Below are 15000 nucleotides of genomic sequence, written 5' to 3'. Positions count from 1 at the left end.
ACACACACACACACACACACACACACACACACACACACAAACACACACACACACACACACACACACACAGTCCACCAGCACCCTCCTCCACACCTGACACGCCAAACTCAACCTTAAACTCCTTGGGATTACGCAACCTGGCAAAAATGCTGAGTCACCGTCCGGGTCTTCAGTTTGGCCAAATGTTGCAAGTATAGGACTTTTTTGCCCTTTTACGGCCAATTTTGCAACATCTTGACCTTGGTGGTTTGGGAGCTAGAGGGACATATAGAAAGACCTGCAGGGAAGTAGATAGATAGATAATCAATGTAAAGAATGAATAGATAGGATAAATAACGATAGAATTGATAAAAGGGAAGTAGATAGATAGATAATCAATGTAAAGAATGAATAGATGGGATAAATAACGATAGGATTGATAAAAGGGAAGTAGATAGATAGATAATGTAAAGAATGGATAGATGGGATAGAAATAACGATAAAATTGATAAAAGGGAAGTAGATAGATAGATAATCAATGTAAAGAATGAATAGATGGGATAAATAACGATAGAATTGATAAAAGGGAAGTAGATAGATAGATAATCAATGTAAAGAATGAATAGATGGGATAAATAACGATAGAATTGATAAAAGGGAAGTAGATAGATAGATAATCAACGTAAAAAATGAATAGATGGGATAAATAACGATAGAATTGATAAAAGGGAAGTAGATAGATAGATAATCAATGTAAAAATGAATAGATGGGATAAATAACGATAGAATTGATATAGGGAAGTAGATAGATAGATAATCAATGTAAAAAATGAATAGATGGGATAAATAACGATAGAATTGATAAAAGGGAAGTAGATAGATAGATAATCAACGTAAAGAATGAATAGATGGGATAAATAACGATAAAATTGATAAAAGAGAAGTAGATAGATAGATAATCAATGTAAAAATGGATAAATGGGGTGGGTAGATTGGTGAATGGATAGATGAATAAGGATAGAATTGATGAATAGACAGATAAGGATAGAATTAATAAATAGATAGATATGGATAGAATTGATAAATAGATAACAATAATAATTGATAATGATAGAGTCACTGTACTGCGTATGAAGAATTAATAGTAATGATTAATAATAATGATAATAATGATAATTAATAATGATAACTACTAATAATAATTAATGATGATAGAGTCACTGCATTGCATATGAAAAATTAATGATGATTAATAATAATAATACTAATAATGATAATGATGATAATTAATAATAAGAACACAATGGTAATTAATAAGGATAGTCACTGCATTCCTTGTGAAAACATTATCAAATCTTCTAATTCATTTTAATCTAATATTTGTTCATTTGTCATCCACGATCATAAATCATATGAGGAATGGTAATCAGATGAATTGATTACGAAGTTAGTTGGCATAGAGAGAGAGAGAGAGAGAGAGAGAGAGAGAGAGAGAGAGAGAGAGAGAGAGAGAGAGAGAGAGAGAGAGAGAGAGAGAGAGAGAGAGAGAGAGAGAGAGAGAGAGAGGAGGTGAATGAAGAGAGGAGAGAGAGGGGGGGGGGGAGAGGAGGAGGAGGAAGAGGTGAATGAAGAAGGGAGAGAGACAGAGAGAGAGGAGGAGGAGGAGGTCAATGAAGAAGGGAGAGAGAGAGAGAGAGACAGAGAAAAAGAGAGACAAAGACAGAGACAAAAAAAAAAAAACATTAAGAATGAGAGAGAAGCAGAGACAGACAGAACAACAGACGGACAGACAGATCGACAGACAGACAGACAGATCGACAGACAGACAGACAAATCGACAGACGAATTGATAGACAGACATATAAATAAACAACCCAACAGACAAACGAAAAGTTAACAGACAGACAGACAGATACATCACACAAACAAAGAATCACAGTATAAAGAGACAGAAAAAAGAGAGAAAAAAATACATAACACTAACTGCAACAAAATTGAAATATACCTAACCTAACCCAACTTAAAAATAACAAAAAAAAAAACAAAGAAAAAGAGGAAAAAAATATATATAACCCTAACTGCAACAAAATTAAAATGTACCTAACCTAACCCAACTTAAAAATAACAAAAAAAAAAACAAAGAAAAAGAGGAAAAAAATATATATAACCCTAACTGCAACAAAAGTAAAATATACCTAACCTAACCCAACTTAAAAATAACGAAAAAAAGGGAAAAAAAACAAGTACTGTGGCACGTAGCAGAACTTGCAACCTGCATGCAACAATTACCCTCAGGCAGCGGGACATTTCTGGTCTCTCTGCTTCTGCTTCCCACCTGCTTGTGCTTCTGATTGTTGCTTGTGCTTCTGTTTGTTGCTTGTGCTTCTGATTGTTGCTTGTGCTTCTGTTTGTTGCTTGTGCTTCTGTTTGTTGCTTGTGCTTGTATTTGTTGCTTGTGCTTGTGTTTGTTGCTTGTGCTTCTGATTGTTGCTTGTGCTTCTGTTTGTTCCTTGTTCTTCTGTTTGTTGCTTGTGCTTCTGTTTGTTGCTTGTGCTTCTGTTTGATGCTTGTGCTTCTGTTTGTTGCTTGTGCTTCTGTTTGTTGCTTGTGCTTCTGATTGTTGCTTGTGCTTCTGTTTGTTGATTGTGCTTCTGATTGTTGCTTGTGCTTCTGTTTGTTTCTTGTGCTTCTGTTTGTTGCTTGTGCTTCTGTTTGTTTCTTGTGCTTCTGTTTGTTGCTTGTGCTTCTGTTTGTTGCTTGTGCTTCTGTTTGCTGCTTGTGCTTCTGATTGTTGCTTGTGCTTCTGTTTGTTGCTTGTGCTTCTGTTTGTTGCTTGTGCTTCTGTTTGTTGCTTGTGCTTGTGTTTGTTGCTTGTGCTTCTGATTGTTGCTTGTGCTTCTGTTTGTTGCTTGTGCTTCTGATTGTTGCTTGTGCTTCTGTTTGTTTCTTGTGCTTCTGTTTGTTGCTTGTGCTTCTGTTTGTTTCTTGTGCTTCTGTTTGTTGCTTGTGCTTCTGTTTGTTGCTTGTGCTTCTGTTTGTTGCTTGTGCTTCTGTTTGTTGCTTGTGCTTCTGTTTGTTGCTTGTGCTTCTGTTTGTTGCTTGTGCTTCTGTTTGTTGCTTGTGCTTCTGTTTGTTGCTTGTGTTTCTGTTTGTTGCTTGTGCTTCTGTTTGTTGCTTGTGCTTCTGATTGTTGCTTGTGCTTCTGTTTGTTGCTTGTGCTTCTGTTTGTTGCTTGTGCTTCTGATTGTTGCTTGTGCTTCTGATTGTTGCTTGTGTTTCTGTTTGTTGCTTCTGCTTCTGATTGTTGCTTGTGCTTCTGTTTGTTGCTTGTGCTTCTGTTTGTTGCTTGTGCTTCTGATTGTTGCTTGTGCTTCTGTTTGTTGCTTGTGCTTCTGTTTGTTGCTTGTGCTTCTGTTTGTTGCTTGTGCTTTTGTTTGTTGCTTGTGCTTCTGTTTGTTGCTTGTGCTTCTGTTTGTTGCTTGTGCTTCTGTTTGTTGCTTGTGCTTCTGTTTGTTGTTTGTGCTTCTGTTTGTTGCTTGTGCTTCTGATTGTTGCTTGTGCTTTTGTTTGTTTCTTGTGCTTCTGTTTGTTGCTTGTGCTTCTGTTTGTTGCTTGTGCTTCTGTTTGTTGCCTGTGCTTCTGTTTGTTGCTTGTGCTTCTGTTTGTTGCTTGTGCTTGTGTTTGTTGCTTGTGCTTCTGTTTGTTGCTTGTGCTTCTGTTTGTTGCTTGTGCTTCTGATTGTTGCTTGTGCTTCTGATTGTTGCTTGTGCTTCTGTTTGTTGCTTGTGCTTGTGTTTGTTGCTTGTGCTTCTGTTTGTTGCCTTGTGCTTCTGCTTGTTGCTTGTGCTTCTGTTTGTTGCTTGTGCTTTTGTTTGTTGCTTGTGCTTCTATTTGTTGCTTGTGCTTCTGTTTGTTGCTTGTGCTTCTGTTTGCTGCTTGTGCTTCTGATTGTTGCTTGTGCTTCTCTTTGTTACTTGTGCTTCTGATTGTTGCTTGTGCTTCTGTTTGTTGCTTGTGCTTCTGTTTGTTGCTTGTGCTTCTGTTTGTTGCTTGTGCTTTTGTTTGTTGCTTGTGCTTCTGTTTGTTGCTTGTGCTTCTGTTTGTTGCTTGTGCTTTTGTTTGTTGCTTGTGCTTCTGTTTGTTGCTTGTGCTTCTGTTTGTTGCTTGTGCTTCTGATTGTTGCTTGTGCTTCTGTTTGTTGCTTGTGCTTCTGTTTGTTGCTTGTGCTTCTGTTTGTTGCTTGTGCTTCTGTTTGTTGGTTGTGCCTCTGTTTGTTGCTTGTGCTTCTGTTTGTTGTTTGTGCTTCTGTTTGTTGCTTGTGCTTCTGTTTATTGCTTGTGCTTCTGTTTGTTTCTTGTGCTTCTGTTTGTTGCTTGTGCTTCTGTTTGTTGCTTGTGCTTTTGTTTGTTGCTTGTGCTTCTGTTTGTTGCTTGTGCTTCTGTTTGTTGCTTGTACTTCTGTTTGTTGCTTGTGCTTGTGTTTGTTGCTTGTGCTTTTGTTTGTTGCTTGTGCTTCTGTTTGTTGCTTGTGCTTCTGTTTGTTGCTTGTGCTTCTGTTTGTTGCTTGTGCTTCTGTTTGTTGCTTGTGCTTCTGTTTGTTGCTTGTGCTTCTGTTTGTTGCTTGTGCTTCTGTTTGTTGCTTGTGCTTCTGTTTGTTGCTTGTGCTTCTGTTTGTTGCTTGTGCTTCTGTTTGTTGCTTGTGCTTCTGTTTGTTGCTTGTGCTTCTGTTTGTTGCTTGTGCTTCTGTTTGTTGCTTGTGCTTCTGTTTGTTGCTTGTGCTTCTGTTTGTTGCTTGTGCTTCTGTTTGTTGCTTGTGCTTCTGATTGTTGCTTGTGCTTCTGTTTGTTGCTTGTGCTTCTGTTTGTTGCTTGTGCTTCTGTTTGTTGCTTGTGCTTCTGTTTGTTGCTTGTGCTTCTGTTTGTTGCTTGTGCTTCTGTTTGTTGCTTGTGCTTCTGTTTGTTGCTTGTGCTTCTGTTTGTTGCTTGTGCTTCTGTTTGTTGCTTGTGCTTCTGTTTGTTGCTTGTGCTTTTGTTTGTTGCTTGTGCTTCTGTTTGTTGCTTGTGCTTCTGTTTGTTGCTTGTGCTTCTGTTTATTGCTTGTGCTTTTGTTTGTTTCTTGTGCTTCTGTTTGTTGCTTGTGCTTCTGTTTGTTACTTGTGCTTGTGTTTGTTGCTTGTGCTTCTGTTTGTTGCTTGTGCTTCTGATTGTTGCTTGTGCTTCTGTTTGTTACTTTTGCTTCTGTTTGTTGCTTGTGCTTCTGTTTGTTGCTTGTGCTTCTGTTTGTTGCTTGTGCTTTTGTTTGTTGCTTATGCTTCTGTTTGTTGCTTGTGCTTCTGATTGTTGCTTGTGCTTCTGTTTGTTGCTTGTGCTTCTGTTTGTTGCTTGTGCTTCTGTTTGTTGCTTATGCTTCTGTTTGTTGCTTGTGCTTCTGTTTGTTGCTTGTGCTTCTGTTTGTTGCTTATGCTTCTGTTTGTTGCTTGTGCTTCTGATTGTTGCTTGTGCTTCTGTTTGTTGCTTGTGCTTCTGTTTGTTGCTTGTGCTTCTGATTGATGCTTATGCTTCTGTTTGTTGCTTGTGCTTCTGTTTGTTACTTGTGCTTCTGTTTGTTGCTTGTGCTTTTGTTTGTTGCTTATGCTTCTGTTTGTTGCTTGTGCTTCTGATTGTTGCTTGTGCTTCTGTTTGTTGCTTGTGCTTCTGTTTGTTGCTTGTGCTTCTGTTTGTTGCTTATGCTTCTGTTTGTTGCTTGTGCTTCTGTTTGTTGCTTGTGCTTCTGTTTGTTGCTTGTGCTTCTGTTTGTTGCTTGTGCTTCTGTTTGTTGCTTGTGCTTCTGTTTGTTGCTTGTGCTTCTGTTTGTTGCTTGTGCTTCTGTTTGTTGCTTGTGCTTCTGATTGATGCTTATGCTTCTGTTTGTTGCTTGTGCTTCTGTTTGTTACTTGTGCTTCTGTTTGTTGCTTGTGCTTCTGTTTGTTGCTTGTGCTTCTGTTTGTTGCTTGTGCTTCTGTTTGTTGCTTGTGCTTCTGTTTGTTACTTGTGCTTCTGTTTGTTGCTTGTGCTTCTGTTTGTTGCTTGTGCTTCTGTTTGTTGCTTGTGCTTCTGTTTGTTGCTTGTGCTTCTGATTGATGCTTATGCTTCTGTTTGTTGCTTGTGCTTCTGTTTGTTACTTGTGCTTCTGTTTGTTGCTTGTGCTTTTGTTTGTTGCTTGTGCTTCTGTTTGTTGCTTGTGCTTGTGTTTGTTGCTTGTGCTTCTGTTTGTTGCTTGTGCTTCTGATTGTTGCTTGTGCTTCTGTTTGTTGCTTGTGCTTCTGATTGTTGCTTGTGCTTCTGATTGTTGCTTGTGCTTCTGTTTGTTGCTTATGCTTCTGTTTGTTGCTTATGCTTCTGATTGTTGCTTGTGCTTCTGATTGTTGCTTGTGCTTCTGTTTGTTGCTTGTGCTTCTGTTTGTTGCTTGTGCTTCTGTTTGTTGCTTGTGCTTCTGATTGTTGCTTGTGCTTCTGATTGTTGCTTGTGCTTCTGTTTGTTGCTTGTGCTTCTGATTGTTGCTTGTGCTTTTGTTTGTTGCTTGTGCTTCTGTTTGTTGCTTGTGCTTTTGTTTGTTGCTTGTGCTTCTGATTGTTGCTTGTGCTTCTGATTGTTGCTTGTGCTTCTGATTGTTGCTTGTGCTTCTGTTTGTTGCTTGTGCTTTTGTTTGTTGCTTGTGCTTCTGATTGTTGCTTTTGCTTCTGATTGTTGCTTGTGCTTCTGTTTGTTGCTTGTGCTTCTGTTTGTTGCTTATGCTTCTGTTTGTTGCTTGTGCTTCTGATTGTTGCTTGTGCTTCTGATTGTTGCTTGTGCTTCTGTTTGTTGCTTGTGCTTCTGATTGTTGCTTGTGCTTCTGATTGTTGCTTGTGCTTCTGTTTGTTGCTTATGCTTCTGTTTGTTGCTTGTGCTTCTGATTGTTGCTTGTGCTTCTGATTGTTGCTTGTGCTTCTGTTTGTTGCTTGTGCTTTTGTTTGTTGCTTGTGCTTCTGTTTGTTGCTTGTGCTTCTGTTTGTTGCTTGTGCTTCTGTTTGTTGCTTGTGCTTCTGTTTGTTGCTTGTGCTTCTGTTTGTTGCTTGTGCTTCTGTTTGTTGCTTGTGCTTCTGTTTGTTGCTTGTGCTTCTGTTTGTTGCTTGTGCTTCTGTTTGTTGCTTGTGCTTCTGATTGTTGCTTGTGCTTCTGTTTGTTGCTTGTGCTTCTGTTTGTTGCTTGTGCTTCTGTTTGTTGCTTGTGCTTCTGATTGATGCTTATGCTTCTGTTTGTTGCTTGTGCTTCTGATTGTTGCTTGTGCTTCTGTTTGTTGCTTGTGCTTCTGTTTGTTGCTTGTGCTTCTGTTTGTTGCTTATGCTTCTGTTTGTTGCTTGTGCTTCTGTTTGTTGCTTGTGCTTCTGTTTGTTGCTTGTGCTTCTGTTTGTTGCTTGTGCTTCTGTTTGTTGCTTGTGCTTCTGTTTGTTGCTTGTGCTTCTGTTTGTTGCTTGTGCTTCTGTTTGTTGCTTGTGCTTCTGTTTGTTGCTTGTGCTTCTGTTTGTTGCTTGTGCTTCTGTTTGTTGCTTGTGCTTCTGTTTGTTGCTTGTGCTTCTGATTGTTGCTTGTGCTTCTGTTTGTTGCTTGTGCTTCTGTTTGTTGCTTGTGCTTCTGTTTGTTGCTTGTGCTTCTGTTTGTTGCTTGTGCTTCTGTTTGTTGCTTGTGCTTCTGTTTGTTGCTTGTGCTTCTGTTTGTTGCTTGTGCTTTTGTTTGTTGCTTGTGCTTCTGTTTGTTGCTTGTGCTTCTGTTTGTTGCTTGTGCTTCTGTTTGTTGCTTGTGCTTCTGATTGTTGCTTGTGCTTCTGTTTGTTGCTTGTGCTTCTGTTTGTTGCTTGTGCTTCTGTTTGGTGCTTGTGCTTCTGTTTGTTGCTTGTGCTTCTGTTTGTTGCTTGTGCTTCTGTTTGTTGCTTGTGCTTCTGTTTGTTGCTTGTGCTTCTGTTTGTTGCTTGTGCTTCTGTTTGTTGCTTGTGCTTTTGTTTGTTGCTTGTGCTTCTGTTTGTTGCTTGTGCTTCTATTTGTTGCTTGTGCTTCTGTTTGTTGCTTGTGCTTCTGTTTGTTGCTTGTGCTTCTGTTTGTTGCTTGTGCTTCTGTTTGTTGCTTGTGCTTCTGTTTGTTGCTTGTGCTTCTGTTTGTTGCTTGTGCTTCTGTTTGTTGCTTGTGCTTCTGTTTGATGCTTGTGCTTCTGTTTGTTGCTTGTGCTTCTGTTTGTTGCTTGTGCTTCTGTTTGATGCTTGTGCTTCTGTTTGTTGCTTGTGCTTCTGTTTGTTGCTTGTGCTTCTGTTTGTTGCTTGTGCTTCTGTTTGTTGCTTGTGCTTCTGATTGTTGCTTGTGCTTCTTTTTGTTGCTTGTGCTTCTGTTTGTTGCTTGTGCTTCTGATTGTTGCTTGTGCTTCTGATTGTTGCTTGTGCTTCTGTTTGTTGCTTGTGCTTCTGTTTGTTGTTTGTGCTTCTGTTTGTTGCTTGTGCTTCTGATTGTTGCTTGTGCTTCTGTTTGTTGCTTGTGCTTCTGTTTGTTGCTTGTGCTTCTGATTGTTGCTTGTGCTTCTGATTGTTGCTTGTGCTTCTGTTTGTTGCTTGTGCTTCTGTTTGTTGCTTGTGCTTCTGATTGTTGCTTGTGCTTCTGATTGTTGCTTGTGCTTCTGTTTGTTGCTTGTGCTTCTGTTTGTTGCTTGTGCTTCTGTTTGATGCTTGTGCTTCTGTTTGTTGCTTGTGCTTCTGTTTGTTGCTTGTGCTTCTGTTTGTTGCTTGTGCTTCTGTTTGTTGCTTGTGCTTCTGATTGTTGCTTGTGCTTCTGTTTGTTGCTTGTGCTTCTGTTTGTTGCTTGTGCTTCTGTTTGTTACTTGTGCTTCTGATTGTTGCTTGTGCTTCTGTTTGATGCTTGTGCTTCTGATTGTTGCTTGTGCTTCTGTTTGTTGCTTGTGCTTCTGTTTGTTGCTTGTGCTTCTGTTTGTTGCTTGTGCTTCTGTTTGTTGCTTGTGCTTCTGTTTGTTGCTTGTGCTTCTGTTTGTTGCTTGTGCTTCTGATTGTTGCTTGTGCTTCTGTTTGTTGCTTGTGCTTCTGTTTGTTGCTTGTGCTTGTGTTTGATGCTTGTGCTTCTGTTTGTTGCTTGTGCTTCTGTTTGTTACTTGTGCTTCTGTTTGATGCTTGTGCTTCTGTTTGATGCTTGTGCTTCTGTTTGTTGCTTGTGCTTCTGTTTGTTGCTTGTGCTTCTGATTGTTGCTTGTGCTTCTGTTTGTTGCTTGTGCTTCTGTTTGTTACTTGTGCTTCTGATTGTTGCTTGTGCTTCTGTTTGTTGCTTGTGCTTCTGTTTGTTGCTTGTGCTTCTGTTTGTTGCTTGTGCTTCTGTTTGTTGCTTGTGCTTCTGTTTGTTGCTTGTGCTTCTGTTTGATGCTTGTGCTTCTGTTTGTTGCTTGTGCTTCTGTTTGTTGCTTGTGCTTCTGATTGTTGCTTGTGCTTCTGTTTGTTGCTTGTGCTTCTGATTGTTGCTTGTGCTTCTGTTTGTTGCTTGTGCTTCTGTTTGATGCTTGTGCTTCTGTTTGTTGCTTGTGCTTCTGATTGTTGCTTGTGCTTCTGTTTGTTGCTTGTGCTTCTGATTGTTGCTTGTGCTTCTGTTTGATGCTTGTGCTTCTGTTTGTTGCTTGTGCTTCTGTTTGTTGCTTGTGCTTTTGTTTGTTGCTTGTGCTTCTGTTTGTTGCTTGTGCTTCTGATTGTTGCTTGTGCTTCTGTTTGTTGCTTGTGCTTCTGTTTGTTGCTTCTGCTTTTGTTTGTTGCTTGTGCTTCTGTTTGTTGCTTGTGCTTGTGTTTGTTGCTTGTGCTTCTGTTTGTTGCTTGTGCTTTTGTTTGTTGCTTGTGCTTCTGTTTGTTGCTTGTGCTTGTGTTTGTTGCTTGTGCTTCTGTTTGTTGCTTGTGCTTCTGTTTGTTGCTTGTGCTTTTGTTTGTTGCTTGTGCTTTTGTTTGTTGCTTGTGCTTTTGTTTGTTGCTTGTGCTTCTGATTGTTGCTTGTGCTTTTGTTTGTTGCTTGTGCTTCTGTTTGTTGCTTGTGCTTCTGTTTATTGCTTGTGCTTCTGTTTGTTGCTTGTGCTTCTGTTTGTTGCTTGTGCTTCTGTTTGTTGCTTGTGCTTCTGTTTGTTGCTTGTGCTTCTGTTTGTTGCTTGTGCTTTTGTTTGTTGCTTGTGTTTCTGTTTGTTGCTTGTGCTTCTGTTTGTGGCTTGTGCTTCTGTTTGTTGCTTGTGCTTCTGATTGTTGCTTGTGCTTCTGATTGTTGCTTGTGCTTTTGTTTGTTGCTTGTGCTTCTGTTTGTTGCTTGTGCTTCTGTTTATTGCTTGTGCTTCTGTTTGTTGCTTGTGCTTCTGTTTGTTGCTTGTGCTTTTGTTTGTTGCTTGTGCTTCTGTTTGTTGCTTGTGCTTTTGTTTGTTGCTTGTGCTTCTGTTTGTTGCTTGTGCTTTTGTTTGTTGCTTGTGCTTCTGTTTGTTGCTTGTGCTTTTGTTTGTTGCTTGTGCTTCTGATTGTTGCTTGTGCTTCTGATTGTTGCTTGTGCTTTTGTTTGTTGCTTGTGCTTCTGTTTGTTGCTTGTGCTTCTGTTTATTGCTTGTGCTTCTGTTTGTTGCTTGTGCTTCTGTTTGTTGCTTGTGCTTCTGTTTGTTGCTTGTGCTTCTGTTTGTTGCTTGTGCTTCTGTTTGTTGCTTGTGCTTTTGTTTGTTGCTTGTGTTTCTGTTTGTTGCTTGTGCTTCTGTTTGTTGCTTGTGCTTCTGTTTGTTGCTTGTGCTTCTGATTGTTGCTTGTGCTTCTGTTTGTTTTTTGTGCTTCTGTTTGTTGCTTGTGCTTTTGTTTGTTGCTTGTGCTTCTGTTTGTTGCTTGTGCTTCTGTTTGTTGCTTGTGCTTCTGTTTGTTGCTTGTGCTTTTGTTTGTTGCTTGTGCTTCTGATTGTTGCTTGTGCTTCTGATTGTTGCTTGTGCTTTTGTTTGTTGCTTGTGCTTCTGTTTGTTGTTTGTGCTTTTGTTTGTTGCTTGTGTTTCTGTTTGTTGCTTGTGCTTTTGTTTGTTGCTTGTGCTTCTGATTGTTGCTTGTGCTTCTGTTTGTTGCTTGTGCTTCTGTTTGTTGTTTGTGCTTCTGTTTGTTGCTTGTGCTTCTGATTGTTGCTTGTGCTTCTGTTTGTTGTTTGTGCTTCTGTTTGTTGCTTGTGCTTTTGTTTGTTGCTTGTGCTTCTGATTGTTGCTGGTGCTTTTGTTTGTTGCTTGTGCTTCTGTTTGTTGCTTGTGCTTTTGTTTGTTGCTTGTGCTTCTGATTGTTGCTTGTGCTTCTGTTTGTTGCTTGTGCTTCTGTTTGTTGTTTGTGCTTCTGTTTGTTGCTTGTGCTTCTGATTGTTGCTTGTGCTTCTGTTTGTTGTTTGTGCTTCTGTTTGTTGCTTGTGCTTCTGATTGTTGCTTGTGCTTCTGATTGTTGCTTGTGCTTTTGTTTGTTGCTTGTGCTTCTGTTTGTTGCTTGTGCTTCTGTTTGTTACTTGTGCTTCTGTTTGTTGCTTGTGCTTCTGTTTGTTGCTTGTACTTCTGTTTGTTGCTTGTGCTTCTGTTTGTTGCTTGTGCTTCTGATTGTTGCTTGTGCTTCTGTTTGTTGCTTGTGCTTCTGTTTGTTGCTTGTGCTTTTGTTTGTTGCTTGTGCTTCTGTTTGTTGCTTGTGCTTTTGTTTGTTGCTTGTGCTTTTGTTTGTTGCTTGTGCTTCTGTTTGTTGCTTGTGCTTTTGTTTGTTGCTTGTGCTTTTGTTTGTTGCTTGTGCTTCTGTTTGTTGCTTGTGCTTCTGTTTGTTGCTTGTGCTTCTGTTTGTTGCTTGTGCTTTTGTTTGTTGCTTGTGCTTCTGTTTGTTGCTTGTGCTTTTGTTTGTTGCTTGTGCTTTTGTTTGTTGCTTGTGCTTCTGTTTGTTGCTTGTACTTCTGTTTGTTGCTTGTGCTTCTGTTTGTTGCTTGTGCTTCTGATTGTTGCTTGTGCTTCTGTTTGTTGCTTGTGCTTCTGTTTGTTGCTTGTGCTTCTGTTTGTTACTTGTGCTTCTGTTTGTTGCTTGTGCTTCTGTTTGTTGCTTGTGCTTCTGTTTGTTGCTTGTGCTTGTGTTTGTTGCTTGTGCTTCTGTTTGTTGCTTGTGCTTCTGTTTGTTGCTTGTGCTTCTGTTTGTTGCTTTTGCTTCTGTTTGTTGCTTGTGCTTCTGTTTGTTGCTTGTGCTTCTGTTTGTTGCTTGTGCTTCTGTTTGTTGCTTGTGCTTCTGTTTGTTGCTTGTGCTTCTGTTTGTTGCTTGTGCTTCTGTTTGTTGCTTGTGCTTCTGTTTGTTGCTTGTGCTTCTGTTTGTTGCTTGTGCTTCTGTTTGTTGCTTGTGCTTCTGTTTGTTGCTTGTGCTTCTGTTTGTTGCTTGTGCTTCTGTTTGTTGCTTGTGCTTTTGTTTGTTGCTTGTGCTTCTGTTTGTTGCTTGTGCTTCTGTTTGTTGCTTGTGCTTCTGTTTGTTGCTTGTGCTTCTGTTTGTTGCTTGTGCTTCTGTTTGTTACTTTTGCTTCTGTTTGTTGCTTGTGCTTCTGTTTGTTGCTTGTGCTTCTGTTTGTTGCTTGTGCTTCTGTTTGTTGCTTGTGCTTCTGTTTGTTGCTTGTGCTTCTGATTGTTGCTTGTGCTTCTGTTTGTTGCTTGTGCTTCTGTTTGTTGCTTGTGCTTCTGTTTGTTGCTTGTGCTTCTGTTTGTTGCTTGTGCTTCTGTTTGTTGCTTGTGCTTCTGATTGTTGCTTGTGCTTCTGTTTGTTGCTTGTGCTTCTGATTGTTGCTTGTGCTTCTGTTTGTTGCTTGTGCTTCTGTTTGTTGCTTGTGCTTCTGTTTGTTGCTTGTGCTTCTGTTTGTTGCTTGTGCTTGTGTTTGTTGCTTGTGCTTGTGTTTGTTGCTTGTGCTTCTGTTTGTTGCTTGTGCTTCTGTTTGTTGCTTGTGCTTCTGTTTGTTGCTTGTGCTTCTGTTTGTTGCTTGTGCTTCTGTTTGTTACTTGTGCTTCTGTTTGTTGCTTGTGCTTCTTTTTGTTGCTTGTGCTTCTGTTTGTTGCTTGTGCTTCTGTTTGTTGCTTGTACTTCTGTTTGTTGCTTGTGCTTCTGATTGTTGCTTGTGCTTCTGTTTGTTGCTTGTGCTTCTGTTTGTTGCTTGTGCTTCTGTTTGTTGCTTGTGCTTCTGTTTGTTGCTTGTGCTTCTGTTTGTTGCTTGTGCTTCTGTTTGTTGCTTGTGCTTCTGTTTGTTGCTTGTGCTTCTGTTTGATGCTTGTGCTTCTGTTTGTTGCTTGTGCTTCTGTTTGTTGCTTGTGCTTCTGTTTGTTGCTTATGCTTCTGTTTGTTGCTTGTGCTTCTGTTTGTTGCTTGTGCTTCTGTTTGTTGCTTGTGCTTCTGTTTGTTGCTTGTGCTTCTGTTTGTTGCTTGTGCTTGTGTTTGTTGCTTGTGCTTCTGTTTGTTGCTTGTGCTTCTGATTGTTGCTTGTGCTTCTGTTTGTTGCTTGTGCTTCTGTTTGTTGCTTGTGCTTCTGTTTGTTGCTTGTGCTTCTGTTTGTTGCTTGTGCTTCTGTTTGTTGCTTGTGCTTCTGTTTGTTGCTTGTGCTTCTGTTTGTTGCTTGTGCTTCTGTTTGTTGCTTGTGCTTCTGTTTGTTGCTTGTGCTTCTGTTTGTTGCTTGTGCTTCTGTTTGTTGCTTGTGCTTCTGTTTGTTGCTTGTGCTTCTGATTGTTGCTTGTGCTTCTGTTTGTTGCTTGTGCTTCTGTTTGTTGCTTGTGCTTCTGATTGTTGCTTGTGCTTCTGTTTGTTGCTTGTGCTTCTGATTGTTGCTTGTGCTTCTGTTTGTTGCTTGTGCTTCTGTTTGTTGCTTGTGCTTCTGTTTGTTGCTTGTGCTTGTGTTTGTTGCTTGTGCTTCTGTTTGTTGCTTGTGCTTCTGTTTGTTGCTTGTGCTTCTGTTTGTTGCTTGTGCTTCTGTTTGTTGCTTGTGCTTCTGTTTGTTACTTTTGCTTCTGTTTGTTGCTTGTGCTTCTGTTTGTTGCTTGTGCTTCTGTTTGTTGCTTGTGCTTCTGTTTGATGCTTGTGCTTCTGTTTGTTGCTTGTGCTTCTGTTTGTTGCTTGTGCTTCTGTTTGTTACTTTTGCTTCTGTTTGTTGCTTGTGCTTCTGTTTGTTGCTTGTGCTTCTGTTTGTTGCTTGTGCTTCTGATTGTTGCTTGTGCTTCTGTTTGTTGCTTGTGCTTCTGTTTGTTGCTTGTGCTTCTGTTTGTTGCTTATGCTTCTGTTTGTTGCTTGTGCTTTTGTTTGTTGCTTGTGCTTCTGTTTGTTGCTTGTGCTTTTGTTTGTTGCTTGTGCTTCTGTTTGTTGCTTGTGCTTCTGTTTGTTGCTTGTGCTTCTGTTTGTTACTTGTGCTTCTGTTTGTTGCTTGTGCTTCTGTTTGTTGCTTGTGCTTCTGTTTGTTGCTTGTGCTTCTGATTGTTGCTTGTGCTTCTGTTTGTTGCTTGTGCTTCTGTTTGTTGCTTGTGCTTCTGTTTGTTGCTTGTGCTTCTGTTTGTTGCTTGTGCTTTTGTTTGTTGCTTGTGCTTCTGTTTGTTGCTTGTGCTTCTGATTGTTGCTTGTACTTCTGTTTGTTGCTTGTGCTTCTGTTTGTTGCTTGTACTTCTGTTTGTTGCTTGTGCTTCTGTTTGTTGCTTGTGCTTCCGTTTGTTGCTTGTGCTTCTGTTTGTTGCTTGTGCAACAAACAAACAGGGAGGAGGATAGGGAGAAAGGACGAAAAGGGGGAAAGGGAGAAGGGATATATATATATATGTATATATATATGTATATATATATATGTATTATATATATATATATATATATATATATATATAATATATATATATATATATATATATATATATATATATATATATATAATACATATATATATATACATATATATATACATATACATATATATACATATATATATATATATATATATATATATATATATATATATAT

General features: G+C 39.5%; 1 protein-coding gene across 1 annotated transcript in view; it reads right to left on the bottom strand.

Moving 5' to 3' along the window:
* LOC138861819 (fibrous sheath CABYR-binding protein-like) overlaps positions 1-15000 on the bottom strand; it is a 54299-nt gene that overhangs the window by 32295 nt on the left and 7004 nt on the right. Inside the window, exon 2 of the mRNA XM_070121668.1 lies at positions 3744-4018. Within this exon, the coding sequence (XP_069977769.1) occupies positions 3744-4018 (275 nt within the window). The remainder of the gene's footprint in view (positions 1-3743; positions 4019-15000) is intronic.

The sequence above is a fragment of the Penaeus vannamei genome, chromosome 5 (genome assembly GCF_042767895.1).
Source record: "Penaeus vannamei isolate JL-2024 chromosome 5, ASM4276789v1, whole genome shotgun sequence".
Classification (NCBI taxonomy): Eukaryota; Metazoa; Arthropoda; class Malacostraca; order Decapoda; family Penaeidae; genus Penaeus; species Penaeus vannamei.
Note: the sequence above shows the minus strand (reverse complement) of the source record. Positions and strands in the feature narration are given on the sequence as shown.